Source organism: Perognathus longimembris, chromosome 24 (genome assembly GCF_023159225.1).
Source record: "Perognathus longimembris pacificus isolate PPM17 chromosome 24, ASM2315922v1, whole genome shotgun sequence".
Taxonomy (NCBI): domain Eukaryota; kingdom Metazoa; phylum Chordata; class Mammalia; order Rodentia; family Heteromyidae; genus Perognathus; species Perognathus longimembris.
The window spans coordinates 13,757,602-13,782,665 of record NC_063184.1 but is presented as its reverse complement, the minus strand read 5'-3'; the positions used below and the strand labels follow the sequence as shown (position 1 = coordinate 13,782,665).

Genomic DNA, 25,064 nt, shown 5'->3' with positions numbered 1-25,064 from the left:
GACTCCCAAGGCAGCTGTCTGCAGCTCTCTTCTCTTTCTTTTAAGTCTAGGCTGTGAACTTCCTGTCATTTTACACCATATTCGATGGCATGTGTGTGACTCTTCCTCAGACCAGAGTTAATAGCTTTCATCAATTCCACAAGGAGGTCTATGACCCTTTCCAAAATAGTTCCTACCTGCTTTGTCTCACCTTCACCTGTGATCCTGCATGTCTTTCTCCCTGACACATTAGTTTCTTTGGCTTGGTTTTGAGGCAAGGCCTCACTGAATAACTAAGACTGCCCTCACACCCATTACCATCAACCTCCTGCTTCAGCCTCTGCGTGATGGGCTTGCAGTGTGAGCCACCAATGCCTGGATGCATACTTTTCTTGAAGGAGTCGTGCACTGGTGATCCTGGATCTGTCAGCTGTTGGGATAGAGCTCGTCTCTGCCTAGAGAGTGGAAAGATGAATCATGAACACCACTGTCACTAGCACCACCTTTCCCTACGTGCACAGTCCTCTTCTCCTAGACCTCCTCAGCAACTTTCCAGTTGTGCTGTTTTTCATTGATACCCTGACCATCCAAGCAAACAATTAGCTGACACCCACATAGCAATACACTTGTGGAGATTTGCAGCTCTTGTCATGATTCTTTTTGGGCAAAGTGAACAACTGAGTACACTGCTAAAATTCCTTCCATTGGGGGCCTTGGAATATGGCCTAGTGGCAAGAGTGCTTGCCTTGGTTGATTCCCAAGCACCACATATATAGAAAATGGCCAGAAGTGGCGCTGTGGCACAAGTGGCAGAGTGCTAGCCTTGAGCAAAAAGAAGCTCAGGGACAGTGCTCAGGCCCTGAGTTCAAGCCCCAGGACTGGCAATAAATAAATAAATAAATAAATTCCTTCCATTGGATAGTTGTTTTTTTCCTTTACCTCTTTCTTTAAGCCTTTCCTGTTTTCAACCCCAAACTATCCCATAGAGAGATTGTACTGCAAAGAAAATTGCTTTTAGGTAATTTTATTGTACTGGAAAATATGATCTGTAAATCTGTCCTTCAAATTTTCTTCTCCAGTCAACTGACATAGGGTGTTCTCCATAGTGCTGAATGTGTATGTTGGGCAAGAAAAATGCAGAAATATAGACTCTGCACAATCTGCACAACTTCTCATACAACTCACTTGTATCTTCAAAACTGACTTGAGCTTGTGCCTAGCATATCCAGTAGCTGATTGAATGAAGCAGTGGCCCCTCAACATTTATGAGTTATAGATTAGACAATGCTATATTGGTGATGGGTACAGATTTCACAGTGACTTGTTGCGCAAGGTCTATAGTTTCTGTGAAGGTGCAGTGGCAAGCAGGAAGATATTTCTCAGTGGAGGTAATTTCCCTACAGAACTTGGCACAAGTTTGTTCCAGAATCCAGTGTGTTGTGCTTCACTAATAGGGAGCTGTCAAAAGATGATGGAACATCCTTACCTATCACAGACATTGCATGTTGGATATGGTAAGTCATTTGGTCCACATGCCCAGAGTCTTTGTGTGTTCTGGGTCCCCCTTAAAAACTAGCGGCTTATTTGGTTACACAGTAAATGGGTCAAAAAAGCATGACCCAATGAGGCATGCTGCCTCCAAAATCCTCAGCAGTTCCCTAGGTTAGAGGACCAGTGAGATGCATCAATTACCCTTTCTGTTGGACTACTTCACTTGTCACAGACCATTGGCCCCTAGAAATGACATAGTCCCATCTGGCAAAGCTTGTTTTTCTTGTCTATGCATTTAAGTATTATGGGTATTATTATGCCTACATTCATTTCTGTTAGGTCCTCTCCTTTAAAAATCTAACAATTTCACAATAATTGAGTTATTAACAAAGTAAAAGTGACGAACATATAGCACCTTGTAAAAATCCATTGCTCACTAGTAAGCAAACAAAAGGCAAAAACATGGTGTCCGTTTGTTTTGTTTTATGGAGCCAGTGATTTAAGAATCTTACTTCAAAAGGAAATTGACATTTGAGGAGTTTTAAAAGGCTGTAAGAGGGGCTAGGAATGTGGCATAGCAGTAGAGTGCTGCCTAGCATGCATGAAGCCCTGGATTCAATTCCTCAACACCATATAAACAGAAAAAGCCAGAAGTGGCGCTGTGGCTCAAGTGGTAGAGTGCTAGCCTTGAGCAAAAAGAAGCCAGGGAGAATGCTCAGGCCCTGAGTCCCAAGCCCCAGGACTGGCAAAGAAAAAAAAGTTTGAACACATAACCTAAGTTTGAAGCCAGCCCAGGCAGGAAAGCCTGTGAGTCTCTAATCCAATAAAATTACTCAAGAAAATGCCAGAAGTGGCCCTGTGGTTCGAGTGCTAGAGCTGTAGCTCTAAGCAAAAGAAGCTCAGGGACAGTGTTCAGACCCAGAGTTCAAGCCCCAGGACTGGCACCAAGAAAGAAGGGAAGAAAGGAGAGAGAGAGAGAAAGGGGAGAAAGAGGGGGGAGAGAGGGGGGAGGGAGAAAGGGGGAGAGAGAGAGAGAGAGAGAGAGGGAGAGGAGAGAGAGAGAGAGAATCTTCAGGTCATTAATATCATCCCCGATGGATTTGTTGTGTGTCATGCATTTTTATCCACTTACATTGTAAACTTAGCCCAGACAAAAGACCCTAGAGCCCACTCCAGTGATAACAGTAAAACACAGAAAAGCAGATAAATTACAGATTTTGTGGTACTATAGCTCCAAGGAGCCAGTTACGTTTTGGATGTAGCTGGGGAGAAATCAAGACAACTCGAATGGGTGATTTTTGTCATTCATCAGATGCTGTGGTTTTACCTATGACTGAAGGAGGGAGAAAAGTTGGGAGAACAAGTTATTCAGAACATTTTAATCCTGCTGTGGTATCAGCATCAAGGCGTCCTTATGGAATAGTCCTGTTGATATCTGTGATAGATCTGAGCTGGATTTTTTTTCAAATTTTTATTATCAAACTGATGTACAGAGAGGTTACAGTTTCATACGTTAGGCATTGGATACATTTCTTGTACTGTTTGTTACCTTGTCCCTCATACCCTCCTCCCTCCTCCCCCTTTCCCTCCCCCCCAGGTGTTCAGTTCACTTACACCAAACAGTTTTGCAAGTATTGCTTTTGTAGTTGTTTGTCTTTTTTTACCCTGTGTCTGTCAAATTTAGTATTCCCTTTCAATTTCCTACTTCCAATACCAGTATACACAGTTTCCAATATACTCAGATAAGATTACAGAGATAGTGTAGGTACAACCACAGGAAGGTGATACAAGAACATCATCAATAATAGAAGCTACAGATACACATGGGACATTGAAAGTAGTTACAACTGTGATATAACAATTGTCTCCATAACATGGAGTTCATTTCACTTAGCATCATCTTAGGTGTTCATAAGGGTATAGCTATTGGGCCTTGTGATGCTCTTCTATGACTTGCCTAAACCTGTACTAATTATTCCCAATAAGGGAGACCATAGAGTCCATGTTTCTTTGGGTCTGGCTCACTTCACTTAGTATAACTTTTTCCAAGTCCTTCCATTTCCTTACAAATGGGACAATGTCATTCTTTCTGATAGAGGCATAAAATTCCATTGTGTATATGTACCACATTTTCCTGATCCATTCGTCTACTGAGGGGCATCTGTGTTGGTTCCAGATTTTCGCTATGACAAATTGTGCTGCGATGAACATTGTTGTGCTGGTGGCATTACTGTGATTTTGTTTGTGGTCTTTTGGATAGATACCCAAAAGTGGGGCTGCTGGGTCATAGGGGAGTTCTATATTTAGCCTTCTGAGGAATCTCCATACTGCTTGCCAGAGTGGCTGAACCAGTTTACATTCCCACCAACAATGAAGTAGGGTTCCCTTTTGGCCACATCCCCTCCAACAATTGTTATTGTTAGTTTTCTTGGTATAGGACATTCTTACTGGGGTGAGATGGAATCTCAATGTTGTTTTGATTTGCATTTCTTTTATGGCCAGTGATGTAGAGCATTTTTTCATATGTCTCTTGGCCACTCTCATTTCGTCATCAGAGAAGTCTCTTTTTAGCCCACTTGATGAGGGGGCTCTGAGCTGGATTTCCCCCCCCCCCCCCAAACCATAGATAACTATGAACAATTCTTGTTCTCATCCCTGTAACTTAACGCGGTGAAGTAAAAACTCAGCTATTCTGGACTTTCTCGGTGTCTTGGGGAGGTGGAGGAATACTTAGGGAAAAGGCGGATCTCTCCCAACCTTTCCATTCATCTTTCAGGGCTGAGAACCTGGAGCGTGCAACGTCCAATCAGCTTCCAAGATCCGCGCGTCAGCAAGTGGGCGGGGCTAAATTGGATTCGAATCTCTCCGCTTCTCCAGCTTGGCCACGTCTGAAGCTGTGCAGGTCCTTGAGAATACATAGTTGAGTAACTAAGTATTAAAATAAATCGAGCTCCTTCTTCCATATGAAGTCTCAAAACAAGAAGGAAAGAACAGACGTTTGTTATGTCATTGAGGCGTCATTTTTAACTCCTTTTTTCTCTTCTGTAACTATAGGCACTACTTCTGAGCGTTGCGGACCTGCCATGTCTTTCTTTGCGCACGCGCAGATGGCAGGGAGGGCGGGCCTGTTTCCGGGTGGCGCGTGGGGCTGGAGGCCCTCCAGCTGGCCCTGCCGCCACCAACATGGAGACCTTGTACCGGGTCCCGTTCTTGGTGCTCGAATGTCCCAACCTGAAGCTGAAGAAGCCGCCCTGGGTGCACATGCCGTCTGCCATGACGGTGTACGCGCTGGTGGTCGTGTCCTACTTCCTCATCACCGGAGGTAACTCGGACGGTCTGGGCCCGGACGAGCTCCGGAGGGTGCCTGGTCCCGCCGGCTCTCAGCCCCGGAGGGGCGGCACCGCTGTGCCCTCCCGAGGGTGGAGGGAAACTTAGGGTTCCCAGGGGTTCATTTTAGGGCCCTAGGGGTTAGCGTCCAGGACGCTTATTGGCCCCAAGGCTCTGTCCCAAGCCTGGAGAGAACTTTTGTTCTTTCCTTTTCTTCTAGTCTCTTACCCAGGGACTCGAGTTGAACATAATTTGAAGTCCAGATTGATGATTTAAAAAAAAAACATTTTATTTCTTTGGATTCTTGTTATGTCAAATGGCTCGAGAAAGACAAATTTGGCCCACTGCATTTCCACGGTTGGTAAAGAAAGTGTGTGTGTGTGTGTGTGTGTGTGTGTGTGTGTGTGTGTGTGTGCAGGCCCTGGCACTGTCCCTGAGCTTTTCTGCTAGCACTCTGCCTCTTGAATCACTTCTAGCCTTTTTTTTTGCTAGTTAACTGAAGATAACCCCTGACTAGCTCTGAACTGCCATCCTCACACTTCTGAGTAGGAAGCATTACAGGTATGAGTCCCTTGGCACCCAGCCTAGGGCTTTTAACTTGTCTTTGTCCTGGCTTCTGGAGCTTTGGAAGAGATTTGACAGTCCTAAGGTTTCTTTAACCCTGAGAGTCTTGGGATGCTTTGTGCCTGATCTACTGTAGTGTGAATTGGGATTTCCTGAGGCCAAGAGTTTTGATCAGTACTTGAGACTGAAGATAAGATTTGCAGAAGGCATTGTGTTCCAAAAGCCAGAAGCTGAGAATCTTTAAAAAAATAAAAGTAATAAGACAATTACTGTCAGAGTTTTTTAATCATCCAGTCTTTTCAAGTAGCAAATTGCCAAGGGGCGTTGTCTGCTGTAGTGGTGAGCTGGCAGTCTGACTGCAGTGCTCAGATCCTCCTCCTTCCCAAGCTACAATTCCTAAGATTTACTTAGGACTGCTTTTAGATTTTGGACAATGGTATACTTAACTTGGGATATGAAGTAAAGTTCTTCAGGTTAGCAAAAGTGGTTCTACTTGTAGGAGAATAGCTATATTATTGTCATTTTCATAAATAAACTATGAGAATACTTGGTACCAAGAGGGAGAAATAGGAAACTGGACAAGGTAATTAACTTACATTGTGTGTGTGTGTGTGTATGTGTACCATGCATGTGTGTGCCACTACTGGGGATTGAACTAAGGACCCTTAGTTTTTTTCACTCAAGGCTGGCATTCTCCCACTTGCCACAGCTTCACTTTCAGCTTTTCACTCATTAATTGGAGATATGAGTCTCAAGGACTTTGCTGCCTGAGCTGGCTTTAAACTTGGATCCTCAGATCTCATCCTCCCGAGTAGCTAGTATTACAGATATGTGCCACTGGCACCAGGCCTTTAAGTTACATTCTTAATTACATTTGAAACTTTTTTTGTTGGTAAGATATTGTCTGACATTGCATTGGCATGAGTATTTTTGCACATTAGTGGGGACTGTTGAGTAAATTTAGTTTAAAATGCATGTGGCTTATTTTGTCCTTCCTTTTTTGGTACTGGGGATCAAACCCAGGACGTCATACTTGCTAGGCAAGTGCTTTGCCACTCAGCTACATCTCAGCCTTCATGTGCCTTTTTAAGAAGAAACATTGGGCTGGGAATATGGCCTAGTGGCAAGAGTGCTTGCCTTGCGTACATGAAGGCCTGGGTTCAATTCCCCAGTACCACATATATAGAAAACAGCCAGAAGTGGCGCTGTGGCTCAAGTGGCAGCGTGCTAGCCTTGAGCAAAAAGAAGCCAGGACAGTGCTCAGGCCCTGAGTCCAAGGCCCAGGACTGGCAAAGAAAATAAAAATAAATTAGTGATAGTCGTTAGCTGCCATTTTCCCCCATTACTGTTACTTCCCTTAGAGCCAGAGCCTGTGCTAGAAGCCTTAGTTTTCATCTCACCACATTTTCTGTGTTGGTAGGAGAGATTCTCTGTCCCAGTCCTACATGGAAAGTGGAAAGGACACTTTAGTGGTCAAGGTCATGAAATAGCTTGGGCCACTGGAGAGGATTCTCTTTAAAAACTGTGAGTGTATGGTGGGTGCTGGTGGCTCACGCCTGTAATCCTAACTATTCAAGAGGCTGAGACTGTGATTTCCAGTTAACCAGCACAACTCCATAAATGAAACTGTCTCAAGTGAAAGGGTACCAGCCTTGAGCTTTGAGCTTAAAAGCTAAGTAAGGGACAGTGCTCAGGCCTTGAATTCAAGCCCAAACTGGCACACACACACACGTGATGAGTATACATATATAAAGTTACAATTTAATTCAGGGATAACTAAACAAGTATAATGATCCTGCCTGCCTGAATCTTATAATTGTCATACTTCAGATGTGTTAAATATCATATAGTGCAGTGGAGAAGATTTGTTATGAGACAATAGAGTTAGGAGAATCATTTAGATTAGACCATTATTTCTAAGGAAATGACATACAAATTTGGGGTGGAAAGTGCATGGTAGACAGAGGAAAAGTGTGGATAGATGCGGGACCAAGAGACAAATGAGTGGTTTTGGCAGTTCACTTAGACTGTACTAGGTTGGATGGTGGGGATACTACACATAGGGTATAACACATGTAGACTGGAAAGCCCTGGGAGTTGAATGAGGGAAAGAATATAGAGGAGAGGGACCTGGACCGAGCCCTGAAGGACTCTGACATTTAGAAGAGGAGCCTCAGAGAGGATGCAGGAAAATGGGGCGTGTCACGGAAGCCATCAGGAGTACCTATGTTAGTAAATGATTGAGTGCTGCTGGGAAGATGGTAGCTGAAAATTGTCCAGCAAATTTGGTAACATGGAGGTTACTGGTGACCTATGAAAGCTCACCATCGACATCAATGGTGGCAGAAACTAATTTGAAGTTAGTTCATAATTGAAGGGTGAGTTTGCCTTTTTTTTTTTTTTTTTTTAGAAGGAAGTATGATTTCCTTTAGAAAAGGAAGGCTTGAAATTGTATAGGTCCTAAGACAAAGGGGGGTTGATGTGAGGAAGAAGAGCTTGAAGAGACTGGAGAAAGTGACATCTAGAGGGATGAAGTCCCCCAGAAGACAAGGGAGCATGGAGTCCTGATCACTGAAGAAAAGGGATCCCACATTGTTGAAGGGAGGGACTGTAGGATGAGAGATGGATGCAAATAGCAGGAGTTTGCAGAATAGATGGGAAGGCAGGGTGCCAGTGGCTTACTCCTGTAAATCTTAGCTACTCAGGAGGCTGAGATCTGAGGATTGAAGTTCTAAGCCAGCCTGGGCAGAAAAGCCTGTGAGACTGATAGCCAGTTAACCAGTAAAAAGCTATGGGGTTGTGGCTCAAGTGGAAGAGTGCCATTCTTGAGTGTAAAAGATAAGAGATAGCCCTCAGGTCCTGAGTTCAAGACTCAGTACTGATACACACACACACAAAGAAAATTGTTGAGACGATAAGGGAATCCTTGTGTCACTGTTTTATTTGGCTAGGGTAAGGGAGACAGGTCTGCAATGCTTTAGAAAAGCAGGAGGGGAGGGTGTTTAAGAGCAGTGGAGGAGGTAAAGAGTAGATATTGACAGTGGAACTTGAGAAGATGTTAAAACGTCATGACTGGGACGTATCTGAATCATTAGTACCTCCTGTCTGCCAGATGGTTTGTTTTCAAGTGTTGTACATTTATGCAGGAAAATGTCTGTAGCATACCTCTCAATTTGTAGAAAGAAGCCCAAGGATATGTGAACTAAAAATAAAACCTTTAATGTTAAACATCTCTTACTGTGGAATCATTCTTTGAGTATTAGCGAATATACTGAGTACCTTTCCTTTAGGAAATTCACTCCTCTTTTAGAAATGATAGTGTTTTTAGAAGTTATTTTAAAACAGAGTTGTTTCTGGGGTGCTTAGAAGATCTGATGACAGTAATATAATCAAAGCAGGCTTCTTTAAATGTAAGTGGACCTGAAATGAAAACTGTAATCCTGATTTTTTAAAAATTTAGAAATTCAGATCTAATCTGTACTATTGTCTTACATTCAGGAATAATTTATGATGTTATTGTTGAACCTCCAAGTGTTGGCTCTATGACTGATGAACATGGACACCAGAGGCCAGTAGCCTTCTTGGCCTACAGGTAAGAAATACTTTTTTTTTTTTTTTTAGAAATTTCTTTTTGAATGATTTGGTGGTGGGAAAGAAGGTTGCTGGGGCAAATGTATTTATTTTAACATGCAAAGCTGGCATGTGTGTGTAATTCCAGCATTTGGGAGTTAGAGGCAGGAGGATGACAGGTTCAAAGATAGCCTGGGCTACGGAGTTGAATTCAAGCCTAACTTGGGCTTGTCTCTAGAAATAAAATAAAAACCTGTGGAGTTTATCTACATTTAGACAATACCTGCCTTAAAATGTGGAATCCTGAAGTGACAGGAAGTGGGACAAGAATAAGAGAAGTGTATTATTAATTTATTAGAAAATAAGAGTACTATAAGCTGAGTGCCGGTGGGTTCATACCTGTAATCTTAGCTGCTCAGGAGGCTGAAATCTGAGGATCGTGGTTCAAAACCAGTACAGGCAGTAAACTCCCCATGAGACTCTTATCTCCAGTTTAATACTCAAAAACTAAAAGTGGCACAGTGGTTCAAAGTGGTAGAGTACTAGCTTTGAGCAAAAGAGCTCAAGGATAGCACCCGGGTCCCGAGTTCAAGGAAGTTAAAGGAAGGTAGTTTACAATCATAGACTATTTTGAAGGTCAGCAAACTATTATTTTTTTGGTAAATAGAATTTTATTGAAATTAAATGTGTCCATTTATATCTCTGACTACTTTCAGGATGTAGTAGCTACGTTGAGAAACTATGACAGGCTATGTGGCCTAGAAGTGCAGGGGAGATTGAATGTGGGGCCTTACCTATTATAGGCAAGTGCTTTGTCATGGAGTCTTAGTCTCAACCCTTTTAAGATATTTATTATACAAACTTAAAAAAAACAACTGTAGGAAGCTGGGCACTGGTGGCTCACACTTGTAATCCCAGCTACTTCACAAGACGGAGCTCTGAGGATCTCGGTTCAAAGCCAGCCTGGGAAAGAAAGCCTGTGAGACTCTTTTCTCCAGTGAACTACTCAGACAAAGCTGGATGTGGCGCTGTGGCTTAAGTATAGAGTGCTAGCCTTGAGCACACAGAAGCTCAAGGATAGCACCCAGGCCCAGAGTTCAAGCCCCAGGACTGGCAAGTCATAGCAGAGCATCACAACAGCCCAATAGCTATACCCTTATGAACACATAAGATGATGCTAAGTGAAATGAACTCCATGTTATGGAAACGATTGTTATATCACAGTTGTAACTACTTTCAATGTCCTAAGTGTATGTGTAGTTTCTATTATTGATGATGTTCTTGTATCACCTTCCTATGGTTGTACCTACACTATCTCTGTAATGTTATCTGAGTATATTGGAAACCGTGTTTACTGGTATTGGAAGTAGGAAATTCAAAGGGAATACCAAATTTGAGAGACATAGGGTAAAAAAAGAGAAATAACTACAAAAGCAATACTTGCAAAACTGTTTGGTGTAAGTGAACTGAACACCTCGGGGGTGGGGGGGAGGGAAAGGAGGGGAGGGAGGGGGGCATGAGGGACAAGGCAACAAACAGTACAAGAAATGTATCCAATGCCCAACGTATGATACTGTAACCTCTCTGTACATCAGTTTGATAATAAAAATTTGAGAAAAAAGAAAAAAAAAAGAATTTTGAGATCTTAAGAGTTCCATTTTCACAATGAAACACCATTCCAGTGAGCTTTGGTTCACTGGAGCTGACCCAGTGCTTTCTGCATTCCACTTGGTGAATATGTACCTTAAATATCTATATGTTTATATTTGCAGTAATGCTTTTGGATGCATAGAATATGCCTTGGCTGGAGTTGGCATTGCTCAGTGGTAGGGCAAGACCCTAAGTTCAACGCCCCGCCCCCCCCCAGTACTGTCCATAATATAAATACGTAATAATCCTAGAAAGACATTGTAGTTCTCTGGAACAAGCTGCTGATAGGAGTTCTTCCTTTCTTCTTCAGTTCTATTTGAATTTGAGCCTCCTAAATATATATATATATATATATATATATATATAGAGAGAGAGAGAGAGAGAGAGAGAGTGTGTGTGTGTGTGTGTGTGTGTGTGTGTGTGTGTGTGTGTATGTGTTTTGGTTCTGGGGCTTGAACCTGGGTGCTGTCCCTACATTTTTGTGCTTAAGGCTAGTGCTCTACCACTTGAGCCACAGCTCCACTTATGGCTTTTTGATAGTTAATTGGATGGCATTGTTAGAGACTTTCTTGCTTAGGCTGGCTTTGAACCATGATCCTCAGATATCAATCTCTTGAGTAGCTAGGATTATAGACATGAGCTGCCAGAACCTGGCTTTATCCCAATACATTTTTAATGAAAACAATTAGTTAATGATACTACCTTCTGTACATACCTGTATGTTATACAGACATTTCTTTTTTTTTTAATTTAATTTATTTATTAATTTAACACACATTTTTTGACAAGGTGTTGTGCAAAAAGGGTACAGTTACATAGTAGGGCAGTGTGTACATTTCTTGTGATATCTTATGCCCTGTTTTTCTATCCCTTCTCTAGGTCAGATAGACATATATACAATATACAATGTATCAAGAACATATACAGTAGCCACATGGCCACGCCCAAGAAAGTTCGCCTATGGCTTTTTTTTTTTTTTTTTTTTTTTTTTTGCCAGTCCTGGGGCTTGGACTCAGGGCCTGAGCACTGTCCCTGGCTTTTCTTTGCTCAAGGCTAGCACTCTGCCACTTGGGCCACAGCGCCACTTCTGGCCATTTTCTGTATATGTGGTGCTGGGGAATCGAACCCAGGACTTCATGTATGGGAGGTGAGCACTCTTGCCACTAGGCCATATTCCCAGCCCCTCGCCTAGGGCTTTAAATGTAATGTCGATATTAGACCATATGTCGACAGTAGTCTTATATGAACTTACATACATAGCTTTTGAGCTATTGTATTCCCCTGAGAGGTCAATTTTTGACCTTTATATGTTGAGTAATTGTTTGGTTTTAGTTACATACTGTTGTGTCGCTGCCCCAATCCTGTGGGGAATACTATTTGACAAGCAGTTTTTGGTTTCACAGACTTGGTCTCTACTGTCTCTCCATCTCCCTTTGTTAACAGTCATATATCAGGGAGATCATGCCCCTTTGTTTTCTGTGTTCTAGGCTTGTCTCGCTCAACATTATTTGTTCGAGTTCTGACCATTTCCCTGCGAATAACAATATTTCACCATTCCTAATCGCTATGTAGTATTCCATTGTGTATAGGTACCATATTTTTTGGATCCATTCATCTGTGGAGGGGCATCTGGGTTGTTTCCATATTTTGGCTATTGTGAATTGTGCCACGATAAACATGGAAGTACAAATGTCTTTTTGATATCTTGGGGTTTGCTGTTTAGGATAGATGCCTAGGAGTGGTATGGCTGGGTCATAGGGTAGGTCTATATTGAGCTTTTTGAGAAACCTCCATACTGTTCTCCAAAGTGGTTGTACTAATTTGCACTCCCACCAACAATGGAGAAGGGTTCCTCTTTCCCCGCACTCCTCCAGCATTTGTTGTTGCCTGAGTTCAGAGTATAGGCCATTCTAACTGGGGTTAGGTGGTATCTCAGGGTTGTTTTTATTTGCATTTCCTTTACTACCAGGGATGTTGAGCATTTCCTCATGTGTTTCTTTGCCATTTTTATATCTTCTCTTGTGAAGTCTCCCTTTAGCTCCAGTTTTTTGAGTTCTCTGTAGATGACAGATATCAGGCCTTTGTCTGTTGCTGTGCTGGTAAATATCCTTTCCCATATCATTGGCTGTCTTTCTATTTTGGTGGCTATGTCCTTAGCTGTGCAGAAACTTTTTAATTTGTAGTAGTCCCATTTGTCCAGTCTTTCCCCTATTTGTTGTGCCCCTGGGACTATATTCAGGAAGTTCCTTCCTGTGCCTATAAGTTCTAGCATCTTTCCTACTCTGTCCTTCAGTAGTTTCAAGGATTCAGGTCTGATATTGAGGTCCTTGATCCATTTTGAGTTGATCTTGGTGCATGGTGATAGGCTTGGGTCTACTTTGAGTTTTCTCAGACATTTCTTTAAAAAATATATTTTATTGTTATTGTAGAGGTGATGTACATTAGTCAGGTAAAGAGTGCATTCTTTTTTGGACAGTGTCACCCCTTCTCTTGCTCTCTACCAGTTTTTACCTCCCCTTCCCACCCACAAGTTGTATAGTTCATTTTCCACATGGTGTCTAGAGATTACCACTGCTGTATTTGTTCACTGTTTTCTCCACCTTTTCTGTGGCCCCCGTAGGCATTTCTTAAATGGAGAAATTTGAAGTCCCTGAATTGAAAATTTAGCAAAACTGTATTCCTAAGAAAGTCAGGCTCTAGCATTGAGCCATGCCTCCATCCCTGCTTTTTGCCAGTTAATTGGAGATGGAGTCTTACAGGCTTTTCTTCCTGGCTGGCTTCAAACTGTAATTCTCTAGTCCTAAGCCTACTGAGTAGCTAAGATTATAAGCTTGAGCCACTGGCACAGGCAGCTTCCAGGAAACATTTCTTGGAAAGTTCAAAATTAATTTAAAAATCAGTTGAAAAGTAATTTGAGATGGAAAGCAGAAATTGAAATGTGTTAAGAGTTGACATACATAAGACAATTGACTTTTAAGCTAATAATTGAAATGAATATTGATCTTATGTAGACATTAGTTGATGTTTTAAAAACATTATTTGAACATCAACTTTATGAAGACAGATCCCTCCTTCCCTCGGGAAGGGAGGCGGGGTGGTAAAATCCAGGCAGCTAGGCATGCCAAGACAAAGGTTTTTGTTTATTTTATTCACTGTGTGCATACTTTGGACCTGTAGAACGGGGGCTAGTATATATACACTTCTCCATAAGTATTTGTTGGATGAATGAGCAGAGTAGTTTGCAGAGGCTTAATGAATGGTGGTTAGAGTTAGAAAAAAAGACTAGCACAAACATGTTTTAATGTCAACAGAAATTGAAATTTTAGCCTAAGGAAAAACTTTGCTTTTTCTAAAAATGTTCATTTGTGTTGCCGTGCCTTCTCTTTCAGAGTAAATGGACAGTACATTATGGAAGGCCTCGCATCCAGCTTCCTGTTTACAATGGGAGGTTTAGGTTTCATAATCCTGGACCGATCCAATGCACCAAATATTCCCAAACTCAACAGATTTCTCCTGCTATTCATTGGATTTGTCTGTGTCCTATTGAGCTTTTTCATGGCGCGAGTATTCATGAGAATGAAACTGCCGTAAGTTTAAATACTTTTTACAGTATAAGCAATTTTAACTTTTGGTACAAATTGCAAAAGAGTTATTCTGACAACATAAAATCAGGAGAGTTATTTATCACTGATTTAAACTGATGAAAAATCAAAGGAATTTCTAAAATTAGTGACCTGCCCTAAGTTAGTGACCTGCCTATGGTTGGTGTTGAGACTAGTAAGTCTTCTTGACTTTTTACCCATGTGTGTTCATGAAAAAAATGTATTTTCCTTCAGCATTGTGACTAGAGAGAGTGTTTTTTTCCTCTGAAATGCCTTTTGGCTGATACGTAAAATAAGACTCCAGTATTAATAGTAGGAAGGAAGATTTCTCAAGCCAGTAATTGTTGCTGTTTTTTTCAGTGCTAGTTTAGGTTCTACATTTCTGTTCCCAAAGTCCAGAGTGCAAAATTTTGCTTTGTTTTTCCAGTCCTGGGCTTGAATTCAGGGCCTGGGCTCTGTCCCTGAGCTTCTTTTTTTTTTTTGGCCAGTCCTGGTCCTTGGACTCAGGGCCTGAGCACTGTCCCAGGCTTCTTTTTGCTCAAGGCTAGCACTCTGCCGCTTGAGCCACAGCGCCACTTCTGGCCGTTTTCTGTATACGTGGTGCTGGGGAATCGAACCCAGGGCCTCATGTATACGAGGCAAGCTCTCTTGCCACTAGGCCATATCCCCAGCCCCCCTGAGCTTCTTTTGTTCAAGGCTAGTGCTCTGCCACTTGAGCCATAGCACCATTTCTACTTTTTCTGGTAGTTTATTGGAGATACAAGTCTCACAGACTTTGCTGCCCAGGCTGGCTTCTGAGATCGTCAAATCTCACCCTTCTGAGTAGCTAGGATTATGGAAGTGAGCCACCAGTGCTGGTGTACAAAGCTTTTTGACCACCAACATGACGTCACAACTAAATTCCAATCCATGAAACTTTGTTTCATGCACAGATTTATTAAAAATCTTTTATAATATGACCTTTGGGCATATGTGTAGGTATATTTAAAATATAAATGCGTTTTGTATTAAGACTTAGGGCTTATCCCAAATGTATCTTATTATATATGTGTGAATATCAAAACAGTGAAATCTGAAAGACTTTTGTTCCCAGGCATTTTGGATGAAGAAATGTTACTGCCCCATAAAAAACATGGAAAAGACTTATTTTTTTTGTTTTGTTTTGGTTTTTGTGCCAGTCCTGGGGCTTGAACTCAGGGCCTGAGCACTGTCCCTGAGCTTCTTTTTGCTCAAAGCTAAGCACTCTGCCAACAAAGCAGTTTATGAATATAGTGCAGCTTGATCAGCGTTATCCCCTTAAACATTCTAACCCACCCCTTCCTTTTTCTTAAGGCAAAACTTAGGTTTTATATGTAATATATATTTTAAACATCATTTTTTTTTTTTTGCCAGTCCTGGGCCTTGGACTCAGGGCTTGAGCACTGTCTCTGGCTTCTTTTTGCTCAAAGCTAAGCACTCTGCCACTTGAGCCACAGCGCCACTTCTGGCCATTTTCTGTATATGTGGTGCTGGGGAATTGAACCCAGGGCTTCATGTATGTGAGGCAAGCACTCTTGCCACTAGGCCATATTCCCAGCCCTTAAACATCATTTTAACTCAGTAAATTTTAAGTAACTTTTTTTCCTTTAAATTTTTTATTATTATAAAGGTGATGTACAGAAAGATTACATTTACATAAATGGGATAAAGAGTACTTTTCTTTTTGGACAGTGTCACCCCTTCCCTCATTCTGTCCCAGTTTTTCCCTTCTGTTTCCACCCACAGTTATATAGTTCATTTTCAGCATAGTATCTAGTGAGTACCACTGCTGCATTTATTTAGAATATCCTTAAAAGAAAAAGAAATTTTCTTTGTAGAAACATATTTCTATTTGGCACCATTAATTTGAAATGTTTGTGAGTCTGGTCACATAAATAATTACAGGAACTTTGGACAAGTATCCCAAAAAGATAAACTCTTGTTAATTTTGTGTTTTAGGTAATTTTATTTTTTAGGGATTGCATTAGAAATCAAATGCTACCACCTGTGTTGATTTCCTAGTGTGTTTGAATTTTAGAAGTTTGCTTGTTCTGTGCCTCAGTCTGTCATCAGTAACATGGGGTGGAATGGGTAGGGTAGGGTAGGCTTCTCTTTGAAAGTCAGGGCTGCTCATCCTGTAGTTATGTTCCTGAGGTAGCTCCAGGAGGAGAAGAGACTACATTCTGTGTCAATGTAGCCCCCGCAAGTTCCTCTGTCAGTGGCTCTTACTTTTGACTGGGGAAATAGTTGTGATCACTGCCTAACTGAGACTTAGGTACTCCAGCTTCCTTTTCTTCATCTTGTCACTGTTTGTAGTGGAAATAACTCAGCACAGCCAGTAAAATATATTGGTGTTGGAAGAGACTTTTCCAAAACTCCTGCTCCATTCTGTAGCATACAGAAGTGAGCTGGTTTTTTTCCATAGGATGGATTTTGCTCTTACTCTTATCTAGTATGCTCACTCTTTGTTATAGTTTTGGGTTCTATCTCTAGGAATTATGTTAAATGAGAAAAGAGGTGTTTATTTTTTAGCTCAGGATTGTTAGGTTAATTGAGCCTATTACCTATTGCTTGTAAAAATGGCCTTGGAAATTGTATAATCCTCTCAATTGCTTCCATCTTTTGTAGTTATGTAAATGTTTGTCTTCAATTCCTGGTGCAGGGCTGTACCCCAGGTTGTTGACTAAATCCAAGCTTGAGGGTAGGGAAATAGGACATAAAGATGAAAGGAACCTGTCCAGAAAGAGCCCTCAGTAGAGGAAGGCAACTGGTGAGACCCTTCATCTGCGACACACACCTCAGCGCATGCTTACTCGGACTCTTGTCAGATAGTCCTTGTGAAGTCTAGGTCTTAAAGTATCCTTTGGAGAAACATTAGTTATTATAGCCATTTATGTGATGTCTTCCAAGTCACTGCATATATGCAAAGGGCCTTTTTTCATTTATTTTATTCAATTTGCCAGGTGGGGAAGTTGAGAAGTACTGGTTCTGTTAGGGTTGTTGGATTAAAGTGTGGTTTAGTCAGGGTATTACAGTGGAAAAATAAGGGTGTGAATTCCAGGTAGGCTGCATTGGCTGCAAAAATCCTTGTAAGGAGTTAAGCCCAGGAGCTGGAGGAAGAAAAGCAGATTCATAGATGTTTGTTCTGTGTGAGGCGCTGTAGTAGCTGCTAGTTTGGGTTTGGTTTTATACTGGGCACTGGGGTTTGAACTCAGGGCCTCAAGATGTCACTTGGGTTTTTTGTTGCTCACAGCTGTCTCTCTACCATCTCCAGTTCTGGCTTTTTTGCTGGTTAAATGGAGCTAAGAACCCCATATATTTTGACTGGTTTCAAACCTGGACCCTCTGATCTCAGTCTCCTGAGTGGCTAGAATTAAAGGTATGAGTCACTGGGACCTGGCTGGCTTCACTAGGGTGCTTTTCTTTTCTTTTTTTTTTTTCCAGTCCTGGGGCTTGAACTCAGTGCTTGAGCTGTCCTTGGCTTTTTTTTTGCTCAAGGCTAGCATTCTACCACTTGAGCCACAGCGCCACTTCTGGCTTCATGTGTGCTAGGCAAGCACTCTACCACTAAGCCACATTCCCAGCCCAGCCCACTAGTTTTTAATTCATACCTTTCAGGTGAAGAAACTTGAAATTCTAGCAGAATAGTTTGTGCCATAAATAAAAAAACACAGTACAATAACTCAGTTTTACAAATGCAGGAACTGAGGCAGGCTCCCCTAGCCTTCTAGTGAGTGGCAGAGACAAAGCCAAGAAGAGAGTTTCTGAAACTATCAAGGGTATTAAATCCTTTTCCAGTCTGGACAGTGTCACACATTATTTTCTATTTTCCTGATCCTGCGTATTCTCTCTTAATAGATCCAAGAGTTTATTGCAAAGGGGAAAGCTTAAAAGTTTATAATGCCAAAGATAAGCTTTTCATTTAAAGGAGATTTCAGGGTCTAGTTTGTCTGTTTAATAAAAGGATCTTCTATTTGATCAACATAAAGTTTGAGCTCATCAACAGGTACAGCATAATTCCTAGCTGTTCCCCAGGTATTCTAGAACTGTAATGCGGAGTAGCAGTTACATTTTGGGATCATCATTAGATTGATCATAAAATTTGGCACTTGGCAGTGTTACTTCCTGCTCACCTGTGTGCATACGTTGTATTTCTGCAGGGGCTATCTGATGGGCTAGAGTGCCTTTTGAGAAGAAATCACTGGACTCCAGACTTGCTCCTGTGAATGAAGTTTGAAAGTCTGTACCAATCCTCTATGAAATATGGAAAGGAACGAAGAACAGCAGGAAAAGAAGCTTGAGTGGAAACCTGGAAGCACATTAAAGCTCACACTAGAATCTCTTGGTATCAGAGACAAGTTTATCACAGTATTTTTTTTTTTCTGCTGCTGACCTGTTCTGATATCCCAACCATGTTAAGTGGCATTTTCTTACTTTTTCATTTCTTAACAGAAAAAAAATACTCCACTTCTCAAACTGTAATATTGAATAAAGTGATTATTTTCTACAGTCCCCTTAACATCTTTTTTTTGGACTTGACATTTCTGATTTTAAGAACTTCAGCACAGAGGCAAGATCTGTGAGTGAGAGCTCTCGGTGGCTATTCTCCAGTGGTGCTTTTGCCTTTAAACAGTGTGTGTGCTAGTGCGCCTATGAATTCAGGACTGTCTCCTGAGCAGTATGACGTATGAAAGGAGCAGAAATAAATGATTTTTTCTAATTAATTCCTAGCTGGCTGATAGTACTCACCATTTGGCCTGTCAATCATTCAGTCTCATCGTGTGAACTTCTTTAGGTATTTTCGGTAGTCTGAAATCTCAAAAGATAGTTGGCAGGATGCTGTGTGAGGTATCACCTGCACATCTGCAGATAGTCAAACACATTCCTATACCAGTGTTGTGAAATCGTACTACAGCAAGTTCCTTTTAGTCATTCATTTTCAATAGTTGATATTTTGAATAGGAAAAACCGCATTTAGACAAACCTGGTCTAATTTCTCCTAGTTAAGCCTTTCAGTTCTCCCTGGCTGGACATAGCCTTTCCACCCCTCCCCCCCATGGCTTGATTTATATTCTAAGATCTTTTAAGTTTATAGTAAAGTGTTCTCTCAGGTGACACCTTTCCCTCCCCCAAGAATGATATACTTGCACTAAAGGTTGGTTCATTAATTCAAGTGTTAAGCACCTGTTTATGCTTGGCAGCACCTAAGGATTTCATCACAAATAGTACATATAAGGGCTTTGCCCTGGTAGAGCATACATTCAGTAATCAGTAGGTTAAAATTGTTTAACAGCATTATGCACTGAAAACTGCAACAGAAAAATAAGTAAGGCAAGCTGTAACAGGTAGGACACTGAGAAAGGGAAACATCCTGTATCTACTTTTTAACTCTGAAGATTTGATCCATTATTAATTTTTTGGCTGGAGGGGTTACTTTACTTTGCCATAATTTAAAATCTTGCTTACATTTTAGGTTGTCAGAAACATACAGGTGGTAGACCAGGTTTGCTGTCTTTGCACCTTGTAGAAAACAGTCCCCTTCCCTACCACCAGGCGGCATTATTCAGATTCACTATGGTTTTATTTTTCTATCTCAGAATGTAAGGCTTTTTCAGGGGATCATTACATTTTTACCTAATTCAGTGAAGCATACTTCACAGTGCAACAGCAAATCACCACCTTCCCTATTGCCAAATCTGGGCTTAGGTTCTGTTCCTAGAGCAAAGAAGGTGCTTGTGTGTAGTTACTAGACTTCGAGTTCCTCCGGAACAATGTATCTTGCTCACACTGTTACCAAGCGTCTGCTGAAGGCTGTCATTAGATGAGTAAATGGATATTTCCTATCAGTGTGACAGAATGCTGGTCTTCCACACCAAAATATAGCAGCACTTATGGGAACAACTGCTCAAAATACCTGGATTCAGTTTAAAGCTCAAATGGAAAAATAACTTTTTTCTTTCCAACGTGACTCTTCATGACTGTATCATTTTTTGTTCACTCACATGACTTCACACTAACATTGCAACTGACATAAACATTAACAGTCTTAGTCCTAAGCAAAGTGATGAGAATTTTCTAACTTGCTATTTCAACAGTATTTACTCGTGTGCTTAATTTGCCTTGTTTTAAGTACTAATACACTTTTTGCCAAAATCCTTTACTCATTTTTATTAGGTACTAAGTAAAGCTCTAATTGCAAGGGAGAGATACTCAAGCTATTAAGCAAAGGATAATACATTGGAATACTGGGATATTTCAGGATGCTAAAGATAGGTATGCTGCTAGGATTAAGTACTCAGCAGGAATGTATTACTGTAAGGATTTGCTTTTGGCCTTTAGATTTTAGGATTTTGTCCTTTAGGACTGATCACTTCTAATTCATGATGAGAATCACACTGTTTACTCTCTTGATAATTATACCTGGCAAGTTCAGTTATAGAGGGCTTTTTCTCCATTCTGTAATAGATGCTAAGAACAGACAAGTTCCAAAGAAAAAGACTAATTGACTAGTTTGGAGAAGGTACTTACCTAGAATTTTTTTTTAATTTTTATTTTTTAGAAAAAACTTGGCTATGATTAAAGGGCTGGACAGTAGGAGATTAACATATACTAAGAAAAGATACTGTTGGCTTTTCACAGTAGCTGTTATTCTTAGCCAGGCATATCCTAGCTACTCAAGAGGCTGAGACCTGAGGATCTCGGTTTGAAGTCAGCCTGGGCAAGAAGGTCTGTGAAAAGGCCAGAAATGGCACTGTGGCTCAAATGGTAGGGTGCCAACCTTGAATAAAAGGAGTGCAGGGATAGTGCCCAGGCCCAGAGTCTAAGCCCTAGGACAGGCAAAAAGTTAAAGAAAATATATATACATATATATTATTATTGTAACATTGGTAACTTTGTGACTTTTTTCATGTTAGCTGAAAATACATGTTATTTTAAAAGTCCTTCAGATTTTAAATAATGCAAATTTAGGATAATTAAAATAAGTCTAATTAGGATTAAGCAACTTGAGATAAATGATTCTTACTATTAAATGTAATTGCATTATGTAGTGCTTCGGTATGATGGCCACTAGATACATACTGTTACCAAGTGTTGAAAGGTAGCTAGTGTGAATTGAGATGTCCCAAGAGTAAAATGTATATTAGATTTTAAAGATATAATACCCCAAATACAGTATCTCATCTTTGTTTTTCTCTTTAGAGGAAAGAGGAGAGGGCCTTGCTATGGCTCAATAGTTCACACTGGCCTCAAACTCATGATCCTCTTGTCCTCACCTCCTGAGCACTGGGATTACAGATTTGTACCACCATTCCTGGCTGTTGTGTGTGCATGTACGCCCATGTGTGCACACACACAGCCAGTCCTAGGGCTTGAACTCAGGGCCTCGGCATTGCTCCTGAGCTGCTTTTGCTCAAGGCTAGCACTCTACCACTTGAGCCACAACAGCTCCATTCTGACTTTGGTGGTTTATTGGAGATAAAAGTTTTCCTGCTTGGGCTAGTTTTGAACTGTGGTCCTCAGATTTTAGCCTCCCGAGTAGCTAGGATTACAGGTGTGAGCCACTAATGCCAGGCAAAAAAATCCTGTTAATTAAAAAGATTCCTCCTTCAATGTACATTCCTACCTCTTTGATCAATCCCGCCCCCCCCCCCCCCAGCCCTCCTGGACCCATTGGTCCAGCTACTTCATAAAACCCAGTGTTACCAAGTTTATGAAATTTATACATTCACTATAAAGTATGAAAGAAAAATCATTTCACTATGTGAAATGAAGCAGGTCTATCTTCTATTGGCATTACCAGTGATGGGCATCTATCTCCTTGTGCTCCATTCCACTCTTGTCTTTGGAAAGGTGTTTTTTTGGTTTTTTTTTATTGTTGTTGTTGTTGTTTTGTCATGGGGCTTGAACTCTGAGCCTGAGTGCTGTCCCTGAGCTCTTTAGCTCAAGGCTAGTGCTCTACCACTTGAGCCACAGTGCCCCTTCCAGTTTTCTGGTGGTTAATTGGAGATAAGAGTCTTATGGTCTTTCCTGACCAGGCTGGCTTTGCACCACGATCTTTAGATCTCACCCTCCTGAGGAGCTAGGAATCATAGGCGTGAGCCACCATTGGCCCAGCTAGTTGGCTTCTGTTCTATGCTCCGTGACAGCTAATAATCCAGGCCAATTCTTTCTAGTTGTTTAGGTATGACTCCTTTAAGGATCTCTGGCTATACTCTGGGTTGTCTTTATTTAAAAATAGTTTCCTCACCAGGTGCTTGTGACTCATGCTGGTAATCTTAAGGAGACTGATCTGAGTTCAAAGCTAGCCTAAGTAGGAAAATCCATGAGACTCTATCTCCAATTAACTACCAAAAAGCCAGAAGTGGATCTGTGCCTTAAGGGGTAGAGCATTAGCCTTGAGCAGAGAATCTCAGGGACAGCACCCAGGTTCTGAGTTTAAGCCCTTGGAATGACACACATCAAATAGTAAGTTTCCTAAAATGAGCTAGCTGGTGGTTCACATTTGGAATCCTAGCTACTGAGAAGGCTGAGGTCCAGAAGGATGGAGATTCAAAGCCAGCCAGGGCAGGGAAGTTCAAGACACACTGTCTCCAACTAACCAGCAAAGAGCTGGACTGGAAGCACGGCTTAAGGAGTAGAGAGCAATTTGATAAGCACGAAGCCCTGAGATCAAACCCTGGTACCTACAAGTAGGAAAAAAAATACATGTTCTTTTGGGAGTGTTTCTACTTAGATCATTTTAGTGGCCAATTCCACATTATTATCAATGTTTACTATACATTTTGACAGTCATTCCTGTCTAGCTAGAGCCTAGCTATGTCACTCCTACAAAGATCCATAGATTCGGAGCCTCAGCCTCCTCTAAGTAAAAGAGGTAGAGAATAGCTACCCCATGGGAATGCTCTGAGAATTAAATGAACTGGTACACAGCCTCCAGAAGGTATGTTCTCAACTTCTCCATAGTTATTTTAATCCCCCCCCCCTTTTTTTTTTGGCCAGTCCTGGGCCTTGGACTCAGGGCCTGAGCACTGTCCCTGGCTTCCTTTTTGCTCTAGGCTAGCACTCTGCCACTTGAGCCACAGCGCCACTTCTGGCCATTTTCTGTATATGTGGTGCTGGGGAATCGAACCCAGGGCCTCATGTATACGAGGCAAGCTCTCTCGCCACTAGGCCATATCCCCAGCCCCTCCCCTTTCATTTAATGTGTGATTATACGTTCTCTGCTGGGGATTGACATGGTAGAAATCTGCACACATAGGCATGTGTGATAAATCTGCCTGACGCATGGGATGTCTGCTTTTATTTTTATGCCCATTTAAAAACATGTCTTGCTGATCTATGCTGTATCTGTTGCAGTGTGTGACGCCACTCCAGGAAGGCCATGGAGCGGCCTTTGGTTAATGGGTGGCATCTCCACTTGACGAAGCCCCTGTCTGCAGATGCCTGTGGTTGAGGATGAGCCTCCACGCATGCTCATGAGTGCTTACGTTGGCTATTGCTCCACGGAGGAAGTTTGCTCTTGACAGCACAGTGAGTGCAAGTGCCAGTCTAAACAGAGCCCTCAAGGTCTAGCCAGGATAATAGGTTGGAGTGGCTATAATTTACAGTCCCCAGTACTGTCTGCACTATTTTAACAGAAATGATTGTAGTTTCCAAAAATGGCCCCAACAATAGCTCCTACTCATAAGCTTTTAAAAAATTTTGTTTTTGTTTTGAGCTGGAACTTGAACTCAAAACCTCACATTCTTGTTTGGCTTTTTCACTCAAGGCTGGTGCTCTACTACTTGGATCATACTTCCACTTCTGACTTTTTGCTGGTTAACTGGAGGTAAGAGTCTCAAATTTTCTTGCTTAAACTGGCTTTGAACTGTGATCCTCAGAGCTCAGCCTTCTCAGTAGCTAGGATTACAGGTGTGAGCCACTAGCACCTGGCTACCCATGTGTTTTATATAAAGCAACCTTGCCGCTTTCTATCAAGCCGTGGGGAACTTATTTCTATTACCAGTGAAATTGTTTTGATCTGCAGAAGGTGGCAGGCGTGACACAGGGCCAGTGCTATATAGTTTTAAGCTGGCCTGGGAGCTCCTGCTTCCGGCTGCTGTTGGGATGTGCCCCCTGCAAACCCAGCTTCAAGATCATAAGAGCCCCCAACCACATGAGAAACCTGCATGGCTGATGCTGTCAACACCTGCTGAGCTCAGAGCTGGACTCGTCTCAGCTGCTAATCCTGGACTGAGCGTCCAGCTTGGCTGTCATCTGACTGCAGCATAGGAAAACAGACATGGAGAATGGCCTGGCTGAGCCCCATCGGCCTCCTGGGGGCTAGGAGAAAAATGTTTTCTACTACTGGGTTTTGAAGTGGCTTTATTTGAAATTATTAGAGTAAAAGAAAGATGATAGACCCAAGATTAGAATTTTAATCATCCATTTTTTTTAGGGGAAGTTGAGGGGTTTTTGTTGGTTGTGGGGCTTAAACTCAGGACCTGGGTGCTGTTCCTGAGCCTCCTTGTGCTCAAAGCTACATCTACCAATTGAGCCATAGCTCCACATCTGGCTTTTTGAGTGGTTAGTTGGAGATAAGAATCTCACAGGAACTTTTCTGCCCAGGCTGGCTTTGAACTGCCTTCCTCAGATCTTAGCCTCTCCGAGTAGCTAGGATTACAGGTATGAGCCACTGGTGTTCCCGGCTTTTATTTGTTTTAAATTTTTTATTTTTTATTGCTCTTATAAAGGTCATCTACAGAGGGGTTACAGTTACGTAAGTCAGGTAAAAAGTACTTTTTTTTTTTGGATAATGTCACCCCTTCCCTTGCTTTCTCCAGTTTTCCCCTCCCATACCTCCAAGTTATATAGTTCATTTTC

The 25,064-nt window shown here is 41.7% G+C and overlaps 1 protein-coding gene across 1 annotated transcript; it reads left to right on the top strand.

Annotated features, from left to right (window-relative positions):
• Nucleotides 1-4,591: 4,591 nt before the first annotated feature.
• Ostc (oligosaccharyltransferase complex non-catalytic subunit) lies at nt 4,592-18,922 on the top strand. Its single transcript, XM_048333595.1, has 4 exons — nt 4,592-4,792; nt 8,860-8,953; nt 13,971-14,168; nt 18,362-18,922. The coding sequence occupies exons 1-4, from the start codon at nt 4,654-4,656 to the stop codon at nt 18,378-18,380; spliced, it is 450 nt and encodes a 149-aa protein (XP_048189552.1). The 5' UTR covers nt 4,592-4,653; the 3' UTR covers nt 18,381-18,922.
• The last annotated feature ends 6,142 nt before the right edge of the window (nt 18,923-25,064 follow it).